General features: G+C 41.4%; 1 protein-coding gene across 4 annotated transcripts in view; it reads right to left on the minus strand.

The window, feature by feature from the left end:
- Positions 1-27284, minus strand: part of ERC2 (ELKS/RAB6-interacting/CAST family member 2) — an 874625-nt gene that overhangs the window by 96315 nt on the left and 751026 nt on the right. Inside the window, exon 18 of one of the 4 annotated variants that reach the window (XM_072941512.1) lies at positions 1745-1933. The exons of 2 other annotated variants lie outside the window; for them this stretch is intronic. In XM_072941512.1, coding sequence (XP_072797613.1) covers positions 1877-1933 — 57 coding nt within the window. In that variant the 3' untranslated portion in view covers positions 1745-1876. Of the gene's footprint in view, positions 1-1744; positions 1934-27284 lie in introns of those variants that run through there. One more of the 4 variants, XM_072941514.1, reaches the window with a different exon arrangement.

Raw genomic sequence — 27284 nt, forward strand, 5'->3', positions numbered from 1 at the left:
ACTGCCTGGAGGGACTTAGGAAGTGGGTGTATGATGTAATTTACATTTTATAAAGATCAGGCTGCTTAACTGTCTGATGAATTTATGCCTCTTGCCCATGGTTGGATCACAAGCTCCTAGATGACAGGGCTAGAGCTGAACTCCTATTATTGCCTAGTGCACTCACAGAAGCTTTAAACCAAGAGCTTTCAAACTTCTGTGTGCAGCAGAATCACTGGCAGCTCATTCCTACCCAGTGTGCTGGACCCCACCTGCAGAGTCTCTAATCCAGAAGGTCTGGGTGGGGCCTGAGACTCTGCATTTCCAACGAGTTCCCAGGTAATGCTGGGAAGCAGCTTGCTGGCCCAGGGAGGGCGCTTAGAGAGCCAGTGTTTATATCTATTTGCTGAATGTATCAGTCAACGAAGGGACATAAAAATGTTTTTCAAACAAAACAAATAAACAATCAGCAGTTCGAGTTTGACCTAAAATAGCAATCATTTACCCTAATTTTTCTTTTTTCTTTTTCTTAAATTATTTCCTTCGCCATATTATGTGATGATAGCAAGAGGACTACCCCTACACACTGAAGTGCTTGCAAAGGAAACAGACCATTGTGATCAAACAGGATGAGACACTTCAGAGATCGCATCGCCAAGTTTAATTATAAATCAAATGTCAAATTTTTTTTTTTTGCAGAAGTATGTGATTTACTTGTGTAGGCAGTAATTACCTGCCTCAATCCAGAAAGGATATGAAGTGGTGAGGCATCCGTTGGTGCTATTCCAAAACCGAAAATTAAACTCTCCTTAGGTTCAGTAATAAAGCTCACGATGGCCCATCTCTGTTTGGTTCAGAGCACACAGCATTGGTGAACATATCTACTATAAGAAAAGGTTGTTCAAACCTCTTTCTTGAAGGAACCCCTGAAGTTTCCAATTTAGGTGCTTATTATGATAAAGCAGATGTGCAACTGAAGAATGCAAAGTAAATAAATACTCAGAACTAACAGAGGGATAATATGCTTCTGACCTAGGAGAGCTGGCACAGATCACAATGCAAGAAGGGAGAGGCACCCAGGGTCTCTAAGGGTTTACTCTGGCCCTATTCATGTGACACGGCGGTTTCTACATGCATACATCCATCTGCCCACCAGTACAAACTTAGAGGCCGCTGGGGTTTTGCGGGGGTTCCCTTTTGCCTGAGGCCTACAAGGCCATAGATTTACTTTCTGCTTAGGGAAAAAGCTGCCAAGACCTACCCGAAGATTGTGTAGGGCTAGTCTTAAACACTGACCAGTGGTTCTAAATGAAATCTCATCTATTCAGTAGTTATTGAGGATCTCATGATCTACGAGACTGACCAAGGAGGGAGGGATTCAAAACATCAAAAGCCAGAGTTTCAAAACAAGACAGACTGTTGAAAATCACAGGCCTTGGAAAGCAAATGATAAATGTAATAGTCACGAAACGGGAACCAATGAAAGAACTATACTCTCTGTCCACGTAGCAAGACACAAACAACATGAGGCCCATGACAATTTATATCATATGAATAATGAACCCGGATTCTTTTTCTATGCTGGTGGAAATCACAGAACAGTCTGGCTATGAATTAAATACAAAAATAGCAACCCCTACACTCTAGGAAAACAAAGTACACATGTGCCCACAAATTCAAGATCATTACGCAGCATCTCTGAAACCCAACTCCCCGTGGCATTTGCAGTTACCCACCTCCAAAAGGGTAAAAGTAAACATTGGACCTGCTCTGGTGTTAAACTGCCACCGGATCCTCCCTGCTGTCTCCCTCCTCCTCTTCTTCTTTACAGACAGGTAAAGTTGGATCTCTTGAAGGAACTGGGGGCTCCCACTCTAGGCAAAGGTTGGACAGGTGATCAATGTACAGCATGAGATTTGACTGTGCCTCCATGCCTCCGACAGAGCTGGATCATCTGGGGCAATGAAAATTATAAGCAACAAGAAAGTGGTATTAACAGCAAGAGTAGGGAAGCCCAGGCAGCACACACCACGATTCCCTAGGACACCCAGCAGCCGTTCCTTTCCTCATTCAGTCATTCTGAACACACTCATCAGGCACTGTGTTGGGCTCTGGGCATAAAGTAGTGACAAATATAAACATAAGCCCTGCCCTCATGGAGTTTATGGGCTATTCAGGACAGTGAGACAAGCAGTTAAAGGACAGTGGGTAAAGGACCTAGAGGGTGCTCATGGAGCACAAAGCAAAGGCAGCCAACCCAGACTGGAGGTGGGTGGTGAGGGAAGGCTTCTCAGAAGAAGTGCCATTTAATGCTGAGCCTAGAGGACCCATGGAGTCAGCCAGACAAGACTGGGTGTGTCAGCATGTGCCAGATCCTGTGATGAGAAAGCATGGCTGGTCTGAGGGGCTGAATGCCCATTGTTCTCAGCTATTCTCCAGCCTATAATCCTACACACAACCAGGGCACGTGATCTGGAGTCTGCAGCTCTCATCACAAGTGTTCCTCCAATCCCTACTGTCCAGGTGTGTTTTGAGCTTTTCCAGTAGGATCTCAGAAAAGGAAGGAACTTAGAAAATAGTTTGTTCTATAAGAAGACAGGAAAAAAGAAAAACAATAATGCAGAGTTGAACTGCTAATAGACCCAACTGCAACAATTTGTTTTCTGTACACCAGCATTACAGGTAAGAGAGGCACCATGCTCAACGACAAGGTGTCTGAGTATGACTTGGCAATCCCAAAGTGGGAGCCCCAGGCTTCTTCCCTTTGGCTCTCTCACTTTGCCCTTCCTTGCCTCCAAGACCCCAGAAAATCACTGAGTGGGTGCTTCGCTCCTCTTACCCTTGCCGTTTCTGATGTCTGAAAGACAACCACAGACATGATACCTCCCACTTGCTTTATGCAGCTAAGGAAAACCAGATAGTTTATGAAGACAATCCTGCAGAGTCCTCCACGCAGGAAAACAAAACAAAAAACTCTGTGAAAGTTCCAGCAGCTTGAATGTTGCCCAGGGTTCTTGCAGCCTTTGCATTATGAAAGAGACCACTGTAGGGGATGGTTTAAGACATGGCAATAAGCACATGGTCATTTCACCAAAACTTACAGTCCAAAGTAGCTTTCTTTTATATGTTCATATTATCATATAATTCAAGGCCTGCAAACAACATCCTTGATTGAAGACAGAAACAAAACCCTCACTTCTGAAAAGCAGAGCAGGCAGCTATTTTAGAGACAAAGAAAGGATGTCTTTTTAACCTATGACAACACAAATTTGTTTAGGTTTTCCCTCCACTAAGTAAGTAAGCAATTAGGTTTTGTCCAATAAAAATATCCCAGTGCATGTGCAAACACCAGAGGCAATCATATAATTACCCTGCCCAATCAGATTCAATTGCTGACAGTTGAGTTCCCACTGCTCGTTAGCTTCAGATCACAATGAGGTCTTTACGGAAGCCCTTTCCCCTCTCTTTACAAAGGTTCCTATGATGCCATGAGCAGCCCCAGCACTACCTCATTCAAGATAATCATCCCAAAATGGCGAGGGCCAAGGCCAGCCTACTCTGATTTCCCTCTGAAAAAGTAAGAAGAGAAATTTGAAGCAACACCGATGTACACACCCTTGCTTCATTTGGGGGTCTCACTTCTAAATATAATAGTAACCTTTCACCCCCACACTTTAAGTGCCATAATTATATAATTAAAACCAATTATGTCATTTAACAGAGAGACTTTTTCAAGATCCACAGCAAGTCAATTACCTCAATCATTGACCTCAGAAGATTTCCTACAGTGACCTGCAACAATGAGGATTGGGATAAATTTAGACCCTGGCTTCCGAAGGCCAGCATGGACCAGCTGGATGAATTACAGCTGGTCTAGATTCTTCGGGACTCTAGATTCATTGCATCTAACAACCCCACCCCCACCGCTTGTTTGCACAATCCTTCCAATATCCCAAGATACTTGTTTGATTTTTCATAACCACCCTAATAGTATTATTACATCCATGCTTCAGAGGAAAGAAAGGTAGCTGGGAGAGTTACGACGTTATCTCAAGTTACACTTGTTAATGCCAAAGCCAGGGCAAAAAGCTGAGTCTTCCACAACCGAATCCAAAGCCTGTTAGTAACAAGTAGTGTGTGTGCCCATGCATGCACACACACAGGTTTACTCTCCTAGGCATCCATTCTGCTCATTTCATGGGAACTTACCCCAATTTCCCTTTGTGGTAAGACATCCGCCCGATTTTCAGCTCCTGTGCAGGACGCCAGGCTCCATTCCAACTCAGGGCTGTGCTGTAACCTACTCCTCAGCCAATCAGCTTTTAGCACTCCCCTAGCCACACCATTGGCTCAGGAGTGAGCACATGACCCAGTCAAAGCCAATGAGACACACGGAGAATCTTGGGAAAGAGTCTCACTCTTTCCAACTGGACTTTCCTGTAAGAGGAGGTACAATCTGGGAGCTGAGCAGACCTCTTGCTACCACCACAGGAGTGAGGGATAATGGTGCCAAGAGATATAGAGAGATAAACTGGTTCCAGGAAACTCCCTAAATCCCTTCATACTGACAGTAGGGGCATTTAGAACATGGGGTAATTCAATAGCACACTGGAGAACAAACGAAGAGCGCTACCACCTGCAGCTTGTATAGGCTTGATTACAAGGATGGAATTAATTGACCACGGCTGTGAGCAGCAGCTCTGCTCCCTGCTCACAACACAGTTAAATGCCTCCTATTTTTGAGTTATTTAAAGAATATACCATTTTATGGACAGAAGGAAGCACTTTAATCTGCAAAATGATTTTTATCACAAACTAAACATCCTTGTAACTGTTTCGTCCTCTGCTTTGGTCAAAGTTGTCTCTCCTTGGAGCTGAGACAGCTATCAGAGCCGAGAAGACCTGCCTCGACCTTGTACTTTGCCTTGCTCAGAGGTACCCTTGTGCTCTTCAATTCCTGGATCACTGTGGGATGTAAGAACTGAAGACACTCTTATCAAAATGGAGCATTTTCTCTCTTTTAAAATCACATGTCTTGAGGAAAAAGGAAAAAAAGAGCAAGAATACTTTTAACACAGATTTTTCAACCTTGGCTCTTGTTAAGTTTGGGCCCAGGTGATTCTTTGTTGCTGGAACTGCCTATGCATTAAAGGGTGTGTAGCAGAGTCCTCTGGCCTCCACCTACTAGATGCCAGCAGCACCCCTTTTCCCAAGTGGGACAACCGGAGACGTCTCTAGGCATTGCCTGATGTCTAGGCGTCAGGGTTAACACTAGCTCTGGTTGAGAATCATGGCTTTAATAGAACATTTGAGGTATTTATTGGCTTTTCCTTGCATCATTTTTGAAAATATGGTTTCTTATTATTGGTGTCTTCTATTTAAAGAATAAGGAGTAAGGAACCACCATGCTCCTTAGAACTTTGTAGGAGCCGTATAAAAAGATCCAGTGAGGAGAGCTAGCTAAACAGAAAGACCCAGGATCACAATACTGCCTTCTGTTAGGGCAATGAGGCCACATAAGGCTCGCTGACCCATTAAGGACCAGAGTGGGGAAAAGATGTATCAAATAGAAATAATTTTACCTAAAGACCAGAAAGAAAAAAAGGATATGGAGGAGAAAATTAGAAACGAAGAACAGGTATCTAGACAGTGAGTTTCAAAGTGAGTATGCGGCTTCTCATTTCCACAGGAAAGAAAATGAAACCTTAGGATTATTGCTGGGTTTCCTGGACTCAGGCTCACCCAAAATGTTGGAGTAGGCTGGGCTCAAACAGAAATGGTCCCTCCAGCAGAAGTCTAAAACTCACTCTGCAGAGAAAAAAGCCAAAAATGGTAAAGTCTCACTTATTTGGACAAATGTGGGCAAAGACACTTAAAATAGGTAAGGCTGACGGATTTATAGAAATTTTTAAGGAAAGGCATTTACTTTTTTTCAAATTCCAACAGTAACTAAGAGTGGGCTGGCAGAGGTTCTTCCTTCAGGATTGATTTCAATGAGAAGATAACATAGAATTCATTGTATTAGCATGTGCATTGTTAAGACTTTTAGAGAAGGGGTTTGAATTGGTTTGTCCTCAATGAACTAATTAGTTACAGTCCCTCAGTATTCTGGGGAATTGGTTTCAGGACCCCAGCAGATATTAGAATCCGTGGATGCCCAAGTCCCGTATATAAAATGGCACAGTATTTGCATATAACCTATGCACACCCTCCAGTATACTTTTAAATCATCTCTATACGTAATATAAAGTAAATGTTAAGAGTTGTAAACACAATGTAAGTGTTCCCTAAATATTTGCTGGAGCATGGCAAATTCAAGTGTTGCTTTTTGGAACTTCCTGGAATTTTTTTTTCAAGTAATTTTGATTCCTAGTTGGTTGAATCTACACATGCAGAACCCACGGATGTGGAGCACTGGCTGTGTATCTTCACACTGGCAGCTAGCTGAGGCCAGTCCAAGAATTCCACATTAGTGGGATTCCAAAAAGGCTTTAAGACACAAACTTCTCCACCCTTCAAAGTATTGATTTCTGATCAAGTCTGTCAGAAGAACCAGGCTGGTTTGTGTGTAAAGATTGGCCTTTGCTGAGGCTTCGTTGGGTGAAAATATTTGGATTCTAGCAGTTTCTCTCACTAGAAGTTCTAATGTCTCCATGCATGGAGAGTTGTATTAGGGAGCTCATGTGATCGGAGCTGTGACACCACTGCTTCTTCAGTTCCCATGCAGCCTTCCTCCCCAGCTATCAACAGCTTCCAGCCATCCCATTCTTCTTGGCCCTCACTCTCCAACTGCCCTCACTTCTCTCTTGTAACCAGTGAAATTTGACTGCTAGGATGTGATGATGTCTCGAATGGAGAAAGAGAATAAAGGCATCTCTGAGGGGCCTTGGCCCGCCTCCCATTGTCCTTTTAGGTTTTTTTGTTTTTTTTTTTTTTGGTTTTCGTGGAGGTAACATTTAGAACAAACAATAATAGAAAACTTGAAGTACTTGTCTGTAGGGTCTCGCAGAGGTCCACAGGGACTTCTATGAGCAGCATAAAGAACTGTCCTTTGTAGCATTTAGTAATTAAATCTGGAGGAGCAGGTCTTTAACTCTTGATACATAAAGAATGAATGTTTCAGATGCTCTGTGGATAAGCATCCCCAATCCATCCTCTCTCCACTGAAATCATTCATTCTGGTCTTCCTGTGTTTCTCAGAATAGCTGGCTAAGTCAACAGAGATAAGAAAGAAGAGTAGCCCACTTCTCAGTTCCACTGGCACTAAAACCCCAGGATGAGTTTTCTGTGTTTGATGGAGGTACCTCCTGACTGAGTCCACACACTGGCACATGAACATTTTGTTTGCAACAAAGTTAATCAAGGGGGAACCATGGGTCCACTTGAGCAGGCATGTGTCACTGTTTCCTAAAAAAACAAAATCCAAGGCTTTACTTACATCCTAAGATAAGTACTGCCCTCCCCATGTCCTTCTCAGTATGCAGTAGAGGAGAGGCAGCTTCACTGGGGTGACAGGTGTCACAGCAGTTCACCCTCACAGTCAAGGACTGAATAAGACTTCCAAGAGCAGCAACTCCTCGATTTTGCCAGGGTCCATAAAAGGATTTTAACAGTGTGGCGGAATCCAGGTTAAGGTAGGAGTTGGTATCTAAAGATGAGTTTCAATAGATCTAGAAATTTTATGCAAAACAGTCTGAAGAACTCACAACCCAAATGCTGTTTCAAAAGCCTGGGACTCAAAGGCTTATATGCTACATTTGCCTTGAAAGGTTAAGAAAAAAAGATATTTATTCAGTTATACCCTTTTGATGGGCAATAGGTTGTTTCCAGTTTTTTTTTTTGTTTCTTTTTTTTTGGTGGTATCAAAAAGGCTGCAGCAAATAAAGCTTTATGTTTTGCTATATATTCTGGTACTTTTATTTCTGTGGAATCAACTCCTAAAAGTATGACTTCTGAGTCAGAGAGTGTACTCTCTTTAAATTTTAGTAAAGACTTCCAAATTCGTCTCCTTAATGTTTGAAAGCACCTTATGCACCCACAATGGGGTGGGAGGGTGCCCGTTTCCCCATAATCTCTTTTTTAAGCTTAAAAAAATTTTTTTTAATTTATTGAAGTAAAGTTGACTTACAATGTTTTGTTAGTTTCTGGTGTACAGCATAGTGATTCAGATATATATATATATATATATATTCTGGTATACAGCATAGTGATTCAGATATATATATATATATATGTATATAGTCCTTTTCAAATTCTTTTTCAATATAGGTTATTACAAGATATTGAATGTAGTTCCCTTTCTTCATATGGAAAATTCAAACACTGCCCAGTTTTCCTTTGGTAAAATAAGAAATACTTTTCCCAACTGCATGAACTTAACTTAATCAAATTTCCTTTGGGTAATAAACATACTCAATGATCTATTATATCATTAGCTAATGTTATACTAACTATAGCAGTAGCCCAAATGGATAAAGAATATGTGTGCCCAGCTCTGTGCTTTAGAGATAATAGTTCTTGTGTGCCTTCAAGCCACCTAAAAAGTAGGTCTCAGTATCATCCTTAGTTTTCAGAAGAGAAAACTAAGGCAAAAAAGTTACATGATTTATACAAATTCACCCAGCTAGCTTATGACAAAAAGGGATTTCACCCATAGCCACTTACTATATTGAAAAGATTCATTATACAATTCATTATACAGTCAATTCTGTGACTTAAAAAAAATACAGGTTTCAGTCATTTATTTTCTCTTGAAAATAGAGAATCTATCACTTTAAGGAAGCTTATTATCATGTACTATGCATAATAAGCATATCACCAGTAAAATGAACCATAAAACTATTTAAAAAAATTCTTTGAAGCATAGTTGATTTACAACGTTGTATTAGTTTCTGGTGTACAGCAAAGCGATTCATTTATATATATATACATATGCATATATATATATTCTTTTTTATATTCTTTTCCATTATGGTTTATTACAGGATATTGAGTATATTTCCCTGTGCTATACAGTAGGACTTTGTTGTTCATAAAACTATTTTGAATGTTTATTTAACACTTACTGACATCTACTAAGCAGATCTTCCATGTGCATATTTATCATCTCAAAGGAAAATATATTATTTAGTTTTGGGTTTTATCTTATCCACCCTTGGTCTTTGAAACAGCACATTAAATGCATACACTCTGTTCTTACTTGTCACAAGATACTAGTGGCATGCTGGGAAGTAATGTTCCACACTTTGCGTTAAGACTTTTCTTTTTTAAACAGAGCTTGTGTAAATCACAGGCAAAGTTGACGAATTTCACGGCTTAGTCATAGCTAACGTATCAGATTTCATGGTTTGACAGAGATTAACAAGAAAATCACATTAGAGTTACAACTATCAGTAGATTCTTAGATATTTGGTAAAGAAACTCCAATCTCTCAAAATTCCATTGCCCACTGCACAGCTTTCATCCTTCCTCCCAGAGATGCACAGCTTCTGAATCCAGGGAGAGCAAACAGGATCCTCTAGGGTTCCTCAGGGTCACCCCTGGCTCTCACAGGGGTGAGCTGGTGCCGAATGGGCTCTAGGGAGAGATTTAGCATCATCATGGAATAAAGCAAGATTTAGTATTTATTACCCAATTCAAAAACATGTAGAAAGGCAAAAAAATATTGTTTGTATACAATGCAGGCATTTCATCGTAACATCCCATGCATTAAGGAGAGGAATGAATTATCACAGTTGTTGAAACTCAGATATTTTAGGTAAAAATTAAGTTCTCACATCTTTATGAGGAGGCAATTCAGTGGAGGCCTTGTTAAAAGTAGTGGCATGCAAGTAGAGACTTCAAAAAGCCTGCTGACTGCCGAGCCATTTGGCCTGAGGGCTCTGCATATCCTCTTTCCGGTAAAAGCCTGGCTTGCTTGTCAGTTTTGCATAAAAGACAGCCAATTTGTCAGCCATTTGCTTTAATTCTCTTTCTGAGTCTTCCTAACGATAAACCATATACCTTCTGGTCTTCAATATCATATATCTGACTGGAGGATGGAAATTCACTCGCATCTCAGACCAGTTTCCTTCTCAGGCGATCCTCCTGGGTCTTATAGGATGTCCTTAATCAGAACCACATTACTCAGTGAGAGGAAGTCCTTGCAAGGATGCTGGCACACTATGGCAAATTGGTTTCAGAACAGGGAAGGTCAGATTGGGAATAAAAGCTGCAGTTATCTATTGTGTTTTCTTTAGTTGAGAAAATTAAGGTAGGGTGCCTAACTCTTAAGGAACCAAGATTTGGATAAGTAGCAGCCACTTAGGAAAGGACTTCCACTGACTGCTGAGCAGTCAGTTACGGAAACTGAAAGTTCACATACCAGGTATTCTGGACATGAGCAAGGATTTTCTCATTTTATTCAGATAGATTTTTATATTTCAGTAGCACCCTAGATTGGTAAAAGAAAAATAGCTAAAGTATAACAGGTTTTGTCAAAAAATATAATTGTCACTCAACTGTGTGTGTGTGTGTGTATATATATATATATATATATATATATATATATATATATATACATACACACATATATTACGCACATATATATGTTAAATAAACAAAGCATATTTTAACACCAATAATGCTACCTACCATTTATTGTGCTCTTTCGTGACAGGTACTATACTAAGCATTTTTCATGTATTATTTTATTTACTCTCTCAACAAACTAGTACGGTAGAGATTTTTCTTTGTTTCAATTTTACAGATGAAAAACCCTAAGTTTAGAGGGGATCTGAGGCACAGAATCAGTCATAGAGCCAGGGGTGCCTGACTCCTGAGCCTGTGTTTTTAACCACTGAGGTATACTGAGCCCTGGAAATTCTCATCAGTTCCATTGAGATGAGTGCCCATGCTGACTCTCAAAAAAATACACATTTCCTGAGGGTGGGGATGAGAAGCCATATTTCTTCACTAACACTCAAGTGTGAAAGACCAGGCAGATGGAGGGGAAGGTGTGAGAAAAGGGAGAAATTGTTGCAGAAACCCAAGACCTACCTCCTTCACAATTTTGCCCAGGATTAGACTGCCTGGGGAGACTCAGAGAGCCAGAGGACCAGGTGGCTTAGTGGAAAGCTGTCCCCCATTCAGCTTTAAACTGATAGCCTTCCCCTCTCATGAGTAGGCTGACCCTAGAGATTTGGAGTAAGAAATATTTCCAGTGTGGCTCTACCTTAACTAACACCATGGGGGCAGCTAACAATTACAAAAGGAATGAACTTTTTCATCAAACGCCCTTCCATAAAACCATTTCCCAGGAAATGTAACACAGCATGGAGCTAGCCGGCTGCAATTTTCCACCAACAATGAGCATCGTGGGGCACAGGTACTATATTTAAACGATTTTCCTCCAGCTTTTTGGCAGAACTCTCTCTCAAGGAGACTTAGAGTTGGGCTGAGGTCTCATTCCCCTCCGGCCAGCAGGATCGGAATGTTTAATACGGCCCTGTCTCTTCAACACCCATGTGTAAAACGCCAATAAACAAGCCAGCAAAGACCTGCAGGCCTAATTGCCTTTTAACTCCGCCAAGATGATAAACTCCCAGAGTAAGGAAGGAAAGACTCCCAGGGATTTAACAAGTTTATCTGCCTGCCACTTGAACATTTTCTGTCTGCCTATACTTCAGTGAATTCACCAATAAAAGGATAAAAGGGGCCCGAACCTCAGACCCCTCAATGGCCAAGAAGCCACAGATTCAAACCGTATGCCCAGCAAAAACCAACCTGTTAACTGAATTTTGTTTCACATGTCTGTAAGGTCTAGCATGAGGAGAATGGGGCCACTTGCCTGTTTCTAGCACCAGCCATTTCCCTTTTATTGACCAAGGCCTACAAATCTTCACCTACAATAAAGAAAACTGTTCTCACAAGGAAACTGGGAAAGGCAACTCACCCAGAAACCTCTAAAATTCAAGTCTGGGAATGGTACCGACAGGAGGGAAGCCACGTGGGTCCTGGTGGTGGGTGAATAGATTGCGTTCATCACCACTGTGGTCACTTCTACAAGGACATATTCCATCTCTCCCTCCCTGAACTGACTTTGGAGTTTAGCATTTTAGCTGTTCTTGTGGGTTTCTATCCTACCACCCAGAAGAGAAATTCTGAGGACTCTGTACAAATTGGAGTTAAATTGAAAAAGCAAAGTAAAACCAAAAGACTAGGGGAAGTACAGCAAGGGGTGGGGCCCTAAAAGGTGAAAGGGCATAACCTCTCCAGGAGGCCACTTCACAATATTTATCAATATAACTGTGCAACTTTTCTTTTAGGGATTTATTCTAAAGAAACGATTGGAAAAGTGCACTGAGATAAAGCACAAGGAGCTACAGCATTCTGATAGGAAGCATTAAAAAGAACTAATCATTAAGGAATGGTTAAATAATGAAAAATTCTATACTCTGCAGCTATCAAAAGGATGCTGTAGGTATATATCTATTAATGTGAAAAGATAGTCAACCTAAGACATTAAGTTCAAAAAGCAAGTTATAAAAACATTTATTGTTTGATTTCATTCTCCCCCCACCCACCAGAGGCTAGACAGAGAAAAAGGAAGACACACAGTTCACCAAGTGTTAGTATTTCTGTATGGTGAAATTCTTTTGCAAAGACTTTCGAATTATCTGAAATTTTTAATAATGAAAATGCATTGCCTTTAAAATCAGTTAAAACACTAAAACTAAAAATAAAACATCCGACCACCATGACCACTTTCTTGATCAACAGAAGAGAATCCCATCTGAAATAACTTTATGGAAAGATCCAATTTTCCTTTCTCCAGGAGACACAAGTAAAGAACATTAAAGGATTTGGTCTTGATTTATCAGCACATATAATTGTTGTTCCAGAGTATTTTCCAATGAGATGAGAATGAACAGTGAAACTACAAATGGACTTCAAAATCCCAGGGGGTGTTAGTTCCCAGGTGGCCCATGCTTCTCTCTTCCCTTAAAACAGGGTACAAACTGAGAGCTCCTCTATTAAGCTGACCTGTTTCACTTAATAAAACAACAGCAGCCCTCGAGTAGGGTGCTTGCCAAATGAAAAATCGGAAACATTATTTTTCTATTAAAATCTCCTCCATGTTTTTCCTATTGGAACCTGGAAACTGGACAAATTCTGAAGGAATCCAAAGGAATTTCTTTAGAAAAGAATTCTGTTAACACCAAAAGCTCCCCAAGCACTTCACAAAGCAAATGCTAGAATGCATTATGCTGAAATGTAAAAGCAGGGGTTCAAAACCAAAATGATGTGTCCTTCACACCAGGCTTCATGTTTATCAGGGTTTATTCGCTTCTACACTTATCCCCACACATTTCTTCATCTCTCTGCTTCATAATTTCATAATCAGTTCCAGATTTTCTATTTCTTTCACATTGTAAGGCAGAGAATTCTGGATTTGGGATATATAAGATTTAAGAGTATAGAAGTACAGCGGAAAGTATGATAAAAATAAAATCAAAATTGAAGTTTTGTTTCATACTCACTGAGGAGTAACAAATTGAGTACATGCCTCAGGACCCATCTGACCCTCAGAAACTATTAGCACATGGACATGTGTATAAGAATTTAATGTGTAAAACAGACCCTTTGATTGGGACATCTCCGTACCAATGGATGGAGCTATGGGAAGCAAAAAGGGTTCGTACATCAGTGATGGGTACGTCTGCCAAAGCACTACTGTGCTACTCTCAGAATTCAGAACTCTGTCCCTAGATTATAAAACAGAGTAAACTGAAAGATCAGGTTAATCTAGGATAAACTTCATCTCCAGAGTTCAAAGACAACTAGCCTCTCAAGGGGTTTCAACTGGAGGTTCTTTGAAGGATTGTTCTCAAATTCATTAAAGAAATTTCACTGACTTCACAGGCTTTGGCATTAAGTAGATAACCTGAGCTCTTCATTGCCCTGCAAAACGACTGTTCACCTTTGAAGCTCTGCAGATTGGGATTAAGTTGGCTGTTTGCCTTTTACCCTCAAGATGACTCCCCTCCATTGATCACTGAGTCCTGGGGCCATCACCTGGCTGATCAATGATATCAGATTTATCTCTTTAATGTGTCTCTTTGAAAACTCACATCCTTTCATGGGCTGCCTTTGTTAGGATTTTTGCTTTAGATGTAGTAGCACTGCTTGATACTAATGTTCTCTCCTGATTAAAAAAAAAAAAACTTTAGGACATATATCATGTTTTAAAAACCTAAGTTTTAATTTTTCAACTGACTTGAAAGGTAGGTGGTATTTTCAGATACATAAACTCATTTTTAAATTCTGCCTTAAATTTCACCTACTCAAATGCCGAGAGGCTGAGGCACCTCATCAGATTCTGGTGTGCTCTTTGGAGCAACATTTACTTGCTTCTCACAATGACTCCGCACATTCCAAAGAGAGCACAGCATAAACACATACACCAGCCTTCAGCTCTCACCCTCTAACCCCACCGTCTGCTTCCTGTGCACCCCATAATCTAAAACATCTCCTCTTCACAGGTATATGGTCTTGGATTTGTCACGGTGAACGCAAGACTTTACAAGGCTAATAAAATGACAGCTGCACAGAGGGGACGGGGTGGCTTTTACCGACTCTGAAACACCACCGCCTTTAACTCCCAGGGATCAGGAACTTGAAAGCACTCCGATTCACTTAGCTCTGTGTTTGTCATAAAGTTAAGGCTAATCAGATTTCTCCCAACCTGCAGCCCTATCTTAAATCCCCAAGCTTCTCCTATGCAAACTTAACTGATGGAAGATGTGATTATGCCTTCTCAGGTCATAAATTCTAGATATTTATAACATAACTGTTGTCATTTAGGTCAATTAAGATGCTTTTACTGGCGCGGAACAACTACCTATGGGGCTTGTCCAATACTCTGGCAGTGGTTTATGACCCTTAGGGTGATTTTATCTTATAGAGGATATGAAAGATGACTGCATGCGAAAATGGTCAGGGGGCTCTTGAAACATTTTCCCCATATTATGATTATCCACACCCATTTCCACTCTCTCTTGAAGCTCTGACCCCTTCCTTATCCATAAAAACCATTGTTGGTTTCTTTAATCACCTTTTCTCCAAAGATCTAAGAGGGGAGATAACACCTGAGACATCCTCTGATAAAACTCCCAAGTGGTGGGATGGGACCATTTCCAGCTGGGAAATACCAGACATTTTCACATGTGTAACATGTCCCTAAGCACAAGTAGGTTTTACTTTTCACATGAGGCAAACTGCTCCCTCATTAAAGGTAGAATAGGGTGACAACAAAGAAAGAATGGAATATATTGGGGGATTTCAAGCAGCCAGGTTATACAGCTTCTCCTTTTCCCTTGTTAAGTATCACTTATTTTGCACTGTATCTCTCCTGCTGTTTCCTCTTTCAACAAGAACCCTAACCCCTCTATATTCCAGACACTGTGCTGGGGGGGATGGGGATATAGAGATCAAGGAAATCCTAGGTTGGCTGGAGACACAGACACATTGATAATTATAATACAAAGTGTTAACAAGCAACAAGAGAGTCTTGCACAGCAAATTCTGGAAGCCCTGAGAAGTGGCATTTCCACTTTTGGAGGGGAGAGAGTTCATCAGGAAAGGCTCCTTGGAAAAAGGAATTCCTAGTCGGGGGCTTGAGAAATGCAAGGAGATAGCCAAGCCTACTGGGGGAGAAGAGCAATGCCAGTAAGGAGAGCAGGAACAAGGCTCGAGAGGAGGGCACAGGAGGTGTGGGGAATGCAAAGCAGGTCAGTTTTCTGGAGCATGGCATACCTGACGGGCAGTGGTGAGAGCTGAGGCTGGAAAGGAAGTCAGGACAAGCTCCTGGAGGGTTTTGCATTCATGTACCATAAGCTATTACCTTTCTTTTTCAAAGGAGACCTGGTATAACGGCACCCTTTCCACAAAACCAACTGGATGTAGTTGAATAAAAAAAATTTTTTTTTCTCACTCAAATCTATTTTGCTCCATGCTTCACTAAACAGCTGGCATTGTAAAATCCCCCAGCCTAACATGGCAACAGAACTGTTTAAAACTCTGGTCACATCTCCCTTGGTAGAGAACACTCTGCTTTTGACTAGCAAGCCAACGCTATTTGTAGAAGGCAGGTAAAACATTCAAAATTCTACCTGGTAAACATATATTAAGTTCTGACTCCACACCAGGCACTGTCTAGGGGATGAGTCAGAAATGTGGCGGAGGAGCTATGACCTCAGCATGCAGTGTGACTTTGAGGTACACAGTGACACACTCAGGATCTTATAATTTAAAGGTCTTTTATCAATTTTATTTTATTCTTGCAATTCTGGTGATAATTTGGTTGATTTGGGCCAAAAGAGAAAAAAAAAAAGCACAATATCTACTAGGTGGAAGGAGAGCACTAGTGTGGAAAATATGCTACAGCAACAGCACTTGTGAGCGTGCAGTCTGGGAAAAAGCAAGCTACTGGCAATTTCCCCAGATGAGCTGCTTAAATGTACTACAGACATCCAGGGTCAGAAAGCGACAGTGTTGATCCAGGCAGTCACGAGTTTCTCAAAATGATCAAATTTAGTTCATTTTCAAGAGTCTTATGGAAGTTTTTGCTGCTCTTAAAATTTTTAAATGCTTGGTTGGTTTGTTTGTTTAGAGCCTACCTTGTTCCAAAAAGGATTAAAACACCTAAAACCAAATAGAAGAGGCTCGTATTACTGGAGAAGGGAGGAGTGGGGGGCTTGAATTACATCTGCCATGCAAAGGTCAAGTTGGTTCCAAGTGGGACTTAGACAGTGCTGAAGAAACTCAGAAAAGCTTTTCTGAAACAGACTAGTCCGCTTGAATACACAATTCTCCAGCTGCTGGGTGACAAGGCAGGAGCTGCGAACCCATTTCTACAGGAAGTCTGGGAACCATGAGCTTTCTCAGCTGCATAAAAATCTCGGACAAAGAATCCACATCTCTATACCCAGATGTGTATTTACATGGATCTGACCCCTAGGACAGTGCAAGGTGGCACAGTGCAGTGTGGAGGCACTGGCTCCACTGCCTGGTTTGCGTTTAAGTTTCACCACTCGAGCAAGTCACCTAACCTTTCAGTCCTTCAGTTTCTTCATCTGGAAAAGTAGCTAATAGTAGTCTTCATCTCAGAGGATTATTGTGAAGATTATAAGAATCAATACATGTAAACAGTGTCTGGGACATATTAAGTGCCCAATACATGTTAGTTATAATTATTTTCTAGTCCTTTGGTAAGCACAGAGAGAACAACAGAAATAGACCGTTGCTTTGTCATAAGGGACTTACTGTCTAGCTGGAGACAAGATCCATAGCCGAAAACACAGTGATCAGGGGAAGAGAATTCTGGGGAAAGTCGAGTGAGAACTCTTAAGAGTCTCAGAAGGTCAGAAGAGGGAGATAATAACATTCCCAAAATTTTAGAGTAGCCTTCCTAAAGGAACATACCTAGGCTGAATCTAATAGGTAGCATTTAGACAGATAATAGGGCATTTCATATAATGGCAAATAATACTCATAAAGACATGGAAAGAAGAATGAAAACCATGTATTTTTAGAAGCGGAAAAAACAGCTCATTATCTTGGAGTGGTGGAAAATTTATAAACCTGCCCGGGGGACCCATTTGGGAGGAATATGAGGATTAGGGAGAGGTAATTGAATGTATTGTGGTCGGAAAAGGAGGAATTGGCAATCTGTCATCAGGGGAGGTACAAAGAGAAAGTGGTGTTTCAGGAAGGTGAACCTGGCTGAAGCATGCAGGTTCGATGGACTGAGAAAGTTCTGAGTCAGGGAGACCACCAGGATGTCGCCGGAGGGGTGAGGTGCTGTGGGAACCAGACTTGTGCTGAAAGGACAGGAAGGAAGCGGTGGATGAGAGAGGTGCTCTGTGGGAAGAACTGGCGGGCCTTGGTCAGTGTCTAGGCATCTAGACATGAAATCGAAATGCACAGAATCTAGAGTCCCATATTTTGAGTTTGAGGCCCAGCTCTGCCACTCAGCAGCCCTGAACTTGGGGCACTGACACAGTTTAAGCTCAGCTTCTTCCTTTGCAAAATGGAAGCAAGAGTACCGACTTCATATGGACAAAAAGGCTTTACTTAGCACAACACCTGGTTCATCCCAAAGTGGTCAAAAAATAGTAACCATTTCTATGAGAAAGAAGAAAGAAAAAAATGAGGGGCAAGAAAACAGAGGTTCTACACCTGGTCCCTAAACCACTGAGAGACACAGTACTGGCAACTCCCTGGTTCCCTCTTCAGGAGACCCTATTAACATTTAATATCAGCCATTTAATGTCTCATAGACAAACAGAGTGTCAGTATGAATGGAGACTCACTTTTTTGTATCCCCTTAATTACATACCTAACTCACTTCCATCTCACCATTGAAACCAAGCCTTTCCAAAAATATTGGACCAAAGGAAAATGGTGATAACTTTGCTTCATTAAAAAGAAATAGCTTAAGATTTTTAAAAGAGGTTAAGTACTTTGTACTACATTTCATAAGAGGGAGGAAAAAGATGACACATTGTATCAGTGATTACCTGCCCATTTTAAGCCCTGTCATCAACACAAAGACTTAAACTGAAGCTAAATCCAGGGTGCATTATCCCTTTAAGCCCCTGTGTTAACTCAAGGGGACTGAAAGGCACTTCTGCATTTCTACAGGAGGTTCGTGGTAGGTTCAGAAAACTTTGAAAGAAGTGCCCTATCATCTTAGGTAGGTGTGTTCTGAAGAATCTAAATTGAATGTGCTTCTGTTTTAGTTCCTGAAAAATGTTTCTCATCTAAGTTTCCCAAAATCCATCTTGCACAATGCAAAACTGCAGAGGTAAGTCATGCTGACCTAGTAAGTCTGGAATGAAAAGCTAAGGAAGTGGGCAACCCTGGGAAACTCTTCATCAGCATGCCTTTTTGACCCCTACAGAACTGTCCTTTATGGCCCTACCATGCGAACATTTGCCTGCCTGTTAAGCTGTGAGGTATCTGGAAGCAAAGTTTTGAGAAAAGCCACAGAATCAAAAGAGATCAGGTAAAATGACCTGCTGCTGATCAGTGCTGGTAATCAGCTCTGATGGTCACCAATCTGAGGACTTCAGACCCTTCAAGAAACTAGCAGGAGAGAAATAATAGAGTAACTTCCCCATGTCTGCTAATGCATATTTGCTGAAGGATGGGCCCTCCAGTCCATAAACTTTCCTGGACCATGGTATGCCTGAGCAATGATAAATTTTTCCATCCTTTACACAGGCTAATATTATGACATAAATAAGTTTTTACTAGCCAGCCCTGCTTCCTTACTGAATATTGATTGCCCAAGACAGTGATTCTTTTGATTACGGAAGGAAATAAATGGCTTCTCGAGGTCCTTCAGAAAAGGTAGCATTAGAAAAGTAGCCTCTAACAGATCCATGGCACAGAAAAATTGCTACTGACCACCAAAGATATAAAACCTAAAGAGAAATATCTTTAGCTACTGCAGAAGCTCCACAAGCACTTTTCACTTGTCATCTGTACATAAGAACACAGGTTGTAGGTCTCTCAGATCTGGAGTTCTGTTCAACACATAAAAGCCATGTAACCTTGGCCAAGCAACTACATCTGAGTCTCAGTTCCTAGCCTTTAAATGGGGTCAATACCTACCCATCTCACAGGACATCATACAGGTCAAATGGACTACTGCATATAAAGCATTTAGATTACGCCTAGCATGTAAGAATCATTCTATAAATACTAGCTATTGCTATTAATGTAAAATCAAGAAAAGCTTCACCTCTACCCCACTGCACATTGTTGTTATTCAGAGCTATGTGTAAATTCTTTTCAGTGGAGAAATCCTCCCTGAATGAGACAGAAACAAATTAAAATTGGCTTCAGCTTCATAATACTGTTGGGTCAGCTGTTTCTCTACAAAGTTTCCTTTTCTCTCAGTCCATTTTAACAATCATCCTTGGCACAACAAATCAGATTAAGACATAGGGGTGATCCAGTATTGTCACTGTAATACTTGGAAGCTTTAAATGTGTAGACAAGAGTAGTGGGAGAACAAGTCATGGAACCATGGAGCTGCCTAGGATCTTGAAAGACTTTTAGTTTAACTGCTTCATGGTACAGACAAGGGGGAAAGAATCCTGCCTTGGGACACAGGTCAGGAATGGGGCAGAGGAAGAACTAAAATCCTCAATCCAGGACTTTCTGGCCACTGCCATTTTTAATTCAAGAGATTAGCTGTTCTCTGGAGCTTCAGTAGAGCTTGACTGTAAAATCGTCTTAACTTGGTACCATTTTTTGATGGGGAGGAAGGATGTGGGGTTATATTTTACTACTGATTCAGCTCTTTCAATGGTTACTGATATGTTTAGGCTTACTTTCTACTTTATTTTGAGTCAATTTTGGAAACGTTTATTTTTTTCAGGAAGATATTCATTGTATCTGTTTTTAAAATGTATTGGCACAAAGTTAGTCATATCACCTTGTACAATAAAAAGTCCCTATTATATCTGCAGTTATGTCCCTATCTTTCTTCCTTATGAAGTATTTTGTAGCTTCTCTCCTTGCTCTATCTTGTTTAGCCTGGACAAAGGTTAGGCTATATAAGCGATGTCCAACAGGACTTTCTGCCACCATGGAAATCTTTCATTACCTGCTTATACAGTATGGATAGACCTGTACTGTCTAACACTGCAGCAGAGGCCACTAGCTCAATGTGGCTATGGAACCCTTGAAATGTGATTAAGAAACTGAATTAAAAATTTTATATAATTTTAATTAATTTAAATTTAAATAGTCACATATGATTTGTGGTTACCATATTGGACAACACAGACAGATATAAAATCTTTCCAAAGATTTATCTTTCTCTGGATCATTTCTTGTGTTGATGTTTTCTGGTTTATTTATTTATGGCCTGGACTCTTCAAAAAATTCCTTCATTTTACTTCTTTATGTTCACTGACTATTTATATGAAGACTAGTCATCAGCCAAGAAACAGACCTATGCAGCATTCTATTGAGGCCTGAATTCCTTCCTCCTTGGATTCAAGTCCCAAAGGCTTAGTAGGAAAGGTCTATGAAAAAGCTGATTGAAGAGAGAAGATGAAAAGCTGAAGGCCTCCCAGATGAAAACCAAGCCAGAAACCTGGCTGTTAAGAATATTTTCTCTCCTCTGAAAAATGAGTTAGTTGAATCCAATGTGACACTGAAAGGAAAGTCAAAATGCTCGAAGAGCAGGTTGTAGACTTGAACTCCCATGTAATTGGATTCCTCCTTGGGACTGAAGGCTCTGACACATGATACCTTGTGGAGAGGGTCCTGCTAGCCTTGCTGAAATTTGGATACCATGGGCCTTTTTATAAGGGGAATTTTTAATATAAATAGAGTTGAGAACCAGGAGCTTAGCTATCCAGGGATTTCTGCCATTAGGGACTAAGTAGGGATAGAAGAAACAGGGGGAAAAAAGCAGATGAACTACTCTCAATGGATGAGAAGAAATCTTTTTTTGACTAGAGGGAGTCAGTCTCTAGGCTTGAAGATGAGAACCACCCTCCATAAAACAAGAACTCATGACACTTCCAGCCCTCCAGGCCTTTCTACACTTTGAACCATAATGTAATACATACTGTGAAGCTCGACATCACAAGGGATGTCAGGGCAGTGGGGTGGTGGGGAGGCCGCAGCTCCTAGACATGATCAGAAGTTACTGAACAATGAACTCTGGAGGCTTAGGCTATTTCTGCTTATGATGGCTAGGGTTGGAGGGGGAAGGACAAGGCTTACCCCAAAGGGACTCTAAAATACCAGAAATAAAGAGAGTGAACTTAAAACACATTGAAACTTATGATGACTTGGGGAGCACTTCAGGTAAAGTTAGCCTATGATTTTGAGTTTTCCTGGTGATTTTACTAGAGTAATTCAAGGTGTCATAATATTCTTTGCCTCTTGCTACTTTTGGATTGTACTCTAAATGACCAAAGAATCCTAAACACTTGTATTATGTAATAATACCCAGAAAGTTATGGACTCAGGTATTAGCTGTTCCCTGAAAATTTATCACATTAAACAACCAATTACAGTGCCAGGCACTATGCCAGGGGCAGGGCTCACAATGGTAAACCATTTAGTAAAGGTACTTCTCACGGATGGAGATTCCACTGAACACAGGCAGACACGTTCACAAATGAACAACATAATTCACGTGGTGACAAGTGCTATCAAGTGCACAAAATGGGGGGATGTGATAGAGAGGGCCTGGAGGACAGGGGAGGCACTTTGGATGGTATGATAGAGGGGCACTTCCACAGTAACAGGCTGAGACCTATGTGATGAGAAACAAAGATGGAGGGGAATAGGTTCCAGGCACAGGAGACAGTAGTTTCAGAGGTCCTGAGGTGGGGATAAGCTTGGCTTGTTGTGGGGCAGAAAGCAAGCCAGGGTTCCGGGCCTGCAGCGAACCAGGTCATGGTGGTAAGAGAGGAGGTGAGAGAGGGATATAGGGGCAGACCAGACCACTAAAAGTTGCAAACTAGTCTTTCAAACACCATCTCCAAAACCCTAGCTCTTGTGAGTCAGAGTAAGGGTTTTGGATTAAGGGTTCATGAAATATTTGAGGCCACTCTCCTGAAGTATATTGTCAGCTAAGACAGATTTTATACTTCCTTACAGACTCTCAAAGAATAGTAGACCCTGATCTAAGCCAGTTTTCCTCAAAGAAAGGGCAGATTACACTGGTGCTTTTTGCTCAATGAGTTGGGCAGGAAACCAAGTCCTTCCAAGAACTCCCCATGTGTCTCTGACCATCAAAGACACTACTGTAGGGGCTTCACAGAGCTCAGGGGCCTCCCTGGTGGGCACACAGTCAACTTGGGTAGGCCCAAACCCCTTGGCAATCATTCCTGTTTCCGCCTCTGGGTTTTATACAAAGATTTTTTTTCCTCTGCCACTGGGAAAAGTATATAAAAATAGGTGTGCCCCTTGAAAATCAAACAGAGAGTAAATATCCAGGGCAGCTGGGCTGAGATCTAGATAACACTGGCAAATCTAAGAGTGGAAGTCACGTAACATAAGCATAAAAAAGAAAGAAAGAATCATGGCAGTAATGATTGGTTTTGAAAAAAAATAGATGGAAAGAATTTGGAAGGTAACAACTTCCAGATGGTCTTGGTGGTGAAGATAGCTATATATAGAGAAAGAGGGGCTAATTAGTTCCTGGGCCGAGGCCCCGGTTTCTGTTAAGTGAGTGATTGTCTCGTGGTGGTTTAGTTCAATAGTAAGGGACGCACACCACATTGCGAGTAAATTAAGTATTTGGGTTTTTTTCCAAGCGATGGGAATTGCCTAACCTTAATACAATTAATTAAGACTCAATGAATGTTTAATTTAGTTCTGGTGCTTGTACTAGGGACACAATGGACTCTTTGTTTTGGCTAAGGCTCCTAAATATTGGAAAAAGGAAGACGGGCTAAAAGAGAGCAAGGGTTAGTCAACAGCTTTCCCCCAAATGCTCAGATGCACACATTGGTTTCCAAACTTAGCAGCCAATTGAGTGAAACCCAAGAGATTGCCCTAGGAGGTGGCTGTTGACCTTCCAGGAGGAAAGAAAAAATATTGCCTCATGCCCTGGGTTGGCACTGAAAGTTACAAGCTAGTCTTTCAAACACCCTCTCCAAAACCCTAGCTCTGCCAACTAAATGGACCATCTTTACAAGGCATGCTCAACTAAATTCTCACTTGGTTCCTTCCTCATTTTGAGTCAGGAGCTCTCAGCAGTGAAAAGAAGGTTTGAGAAAATTTAGGAGGTAGGAAGAGTGGTTGGAATACTGTGACTAAACGGACTGCTTTTGGCTGGCCACCAAACATCACCTGACAGGCGCTGGACAAAGACATGAGGATTTTTATCATTACAGAAGCCACACTATTGGCTCCTGGGGGAATTCCATAAAGAACAACAGTAACAACAATAAAAAGTGCTTCTGTTTACTGTGTATCTACTGTGTGTCAGCCCTATGTGTGGTGTTTCCCGTAGGTGATCTCATTTAACTTTCACAACACTGGTCAGTGTTCTTAACCATGAGCTGTGAAACACAGGCAGCTGAGGTTTTGAGATAGTAAGTCCTTTGCCCAAGATCTCATCACTAGTCAGTGGAGGAACTGGGATTGGAACCAAGGGTGCTTGATCCTGGAGCCTGCACTAACTCTTGCTCACGCCTGATCCTGTGCTGAGTTACTCTCCAGGTGAACTCCCACAGGGTGGATGAGCTGGAGGGATTGCCAAACAGCTGGCTCTCTCTATGCACACCAGCAGAGGAAGGCCCGACATTTTAACCAGAGGGCGAATGTGTGCTGTGTGCCCACTTACATACCAACTTGCAGAGCTGGCAAGTAGCAAGAGCTACCAGTGGATCCACAGAACAGCAAGTTGGATCAGACAACTAACTGGTTGGAGAAGAGAGGTAAGGAGGCCCAGGGCATGAATAAGTGTGAGGCTCAAGCCATTTTTTTTTTTTTTTTTGGAATCTGGTCCTGCTCACTCTTAATCCACTGCTGGAAGGCTGTCAGGCTCTGGGAGACAGGGTGAGATGGAAGTAAGGAGGCAATGATTAATGGCCAAAATTCCCATCTCTCCATTCTCTTAAGTTTGGTTTCAGTGGAAGCCCAAAGACATCTGGCTTGAACATGGGTTAATTACCCTCCACCTTCACTCTATCCTACAGGACCTTTAGCAGCCTGAGATGATTTTGGTCCTAACCTACAAATTTAAGACTACTCAGGAGGTGGAACTCATCTAAACTATCTTTATGTTATAAAATTTAAAGCAGAGAAGAAATGAATTTATTTAGCCAAGTAACTTTCTAAGAGGGTAAATGACTTATGAGGGGTCACCAGGTTAGTAGCAAAACCAAGGCAGAAAAGGCAAGCATCCAAAATCCTAGTATGTCGTCTTCCCATTATATCATTCTGTCACTATTTTTTCCTGAGTATCCACTAGTTGTCCATCTGTCCATCAGTCTATTCAACTGAGAGAATCCTTATGGCCTACTATCTGTTAGGTGTTAGAAAATGTGAAAAATGAGTCAGTCCCCTCTTTTGTGGGCTCTGAGACAAGGAACCAATGACTAGTACTGTGTCTGCCCTCTGAAGCACTCAGTGAAAGTTTGCTAAAAAGATGCATGAAAGCATCCCCATGAGTGATGAGAGGGGAGAGGGGAGAGGGATAACATAATTCAGGGAAGACTAAAAGGAGCTAGAAATACTCTTGGTTTCAATACAACTAGAAGAGTACCTGCTGCAGAGAAGGCACTTCAAACTACTTACTGAATGAATGAGTGAATAAACAAACAAAAATGAGTCCAGTATAATCCACTCTGCTGGGTTTTGAGAACACTAGGCATACAGTCTGTAGGAATTACTCCCTTATATGACCTTTCTGAGGGGGTCTTGTGCTAGTTCAGCAGCTAAGATCTCAGGACTCCAGAATCAGAAAGACCGACATTGGATTCCTGCTCTGCCACCTACTCACCATATTTCCTTGCCAAGTTGATACTTTGTCCTGTCTGATTCTTGCACAGTAAGAGGGCAAAATCATAGAACCTGTCTCGTTAGGCTGCTGGAAAGATTAAAACTTTTACTTTATCAGTAAAGAAACACAAGATCAAGAAATATAAGCAATTCCTACAGGAATTCCTTCAAACTGAACTAAAAGCTTCTCTATTTTATCCATCCATCCATTGCCATTTATTTATATATTTATACTTCCTTATTTGCCAGGCATTATCTTAGCACTCTAGAAGCACTGACATGTTCAATTTTCATAACTACCCTATGAGTCAGATACTTTTATCTTCTATTTTACAAACAAGGAAAATAAGGAGCAAAGAGGTTAAGTGAATTCCCAAAGTCACATAGCTAGAAAGTGACCAAGGCAGGGTTCCGGTGCAGACAGCCTAGTCTCCGAATCTGTGCACTTGGTCACTGTGCCCTGCTGCTTGCCAACAGTGAAAACAGGCTCACTTCCTGTTCCCTGAAAACTTAAATGGTCTTTTCGCCACGATTCCCACATGGTTCAAAACTTGGGGACAATAATTTTCACAAGGCTAATGCCTAATCCTTAAAACAAATTAATGTGATAATCAAAATGGTCATGTCAGCCTGGAAAGGCATAGTTATAGCTCTGAAGCCACTTACTGGAGGAGTGACATGGTTCACTGAAGCAAATAGCACCAGGACACCGGTGACTAGACTCTCAACACCCACAGCTCCTACAGCGCCATCAAGTTGTGACAATGTGGCTTCTCCATCCAGGACACAGCTGGGTTGGTCTGGAACCTCAGTTTGATGCCAGGGAAAGCACAAGATATATAGACAACTCTGGTGGTATTTCTTGCCTTGGAAGATTCAGCTACTGCTTGCTGGGTCATCTTCTGAACTCTGCCCTATATACTCTAATTCTCCATCATCATTGTCATATTTATAGTAATAATAAAAATAATAGTTTTTAATCTTTAGCACTATGAGCCAGAAGTTTCATGTATGTTATCTAATATAACCTTGTAATAATCCCATGTGTTAGGTGTTGCTGTCCACATTTTAAAACTGGAGTGCAGAGTTTCCTTTATTTCTTTATTAATCTGTCAGCCCTATGACATGCCAGACCTATGACAGGCACTGGGGCTACGAAGACTTACAAAACCAATACTTTACCTGCTTTCACAGAGGTTAATCAACTAAATTCCACAACTAGTGGTAACATGACAAAGGATAAAAGGAGCAAGAAGGAACGGTCATGGTGCGAGGAGAGCACAGAGTGAGGGGATTTGCCCAGGCTGGGTCCAGGGAAAACTTCCCTGGGGAAGCAGAGGGTGGGCATGAGTTCAGTTAAGTGGGCCAAGGTGGGTGGGGGTCTTGGAATGGGGATGGCTTTGCTTGGAATGATCTGGGAAACAGGAAGAACATGTACATAGCCCTGATGGTAAGAAGGCTCATGAGAACTTCACGGGCTGGGCTCTTCCCTGCTTTGACCATGGTTAGCCAGTTGGCCTTGCTGAGAGTAGGCACACACCCATGTCACTCTTTCCACTACTCCATTCTGCCTGCCCTTCATAGGGCACAAAGCTCCATGACCCTCTCATGACGGTAATTTTACTATGGATGAGATATTACACAATGACAAAGTACTTACCAAGATACATTAACCCTTTTAAATTATTTTATATCTTACCAACTACACCAAATATACATATATTTGAAAAATAGTCTATACTATACTATATTATTTATCAATCCAGTGAACAGAC

The sequence above is a fragment of the Vicugna pacos genome, chromosome 17 (genome assembly GCF_048564905.1).
Source record: "Vicugna pacos chromosome 17, VicPac4, whole genome shotgun sequence".
NCBI lineage: Eukaryota > Metazoa > Chordata > Mammalia > Artiodactyla > Camelidae > Vicugna > Vicugna pacos.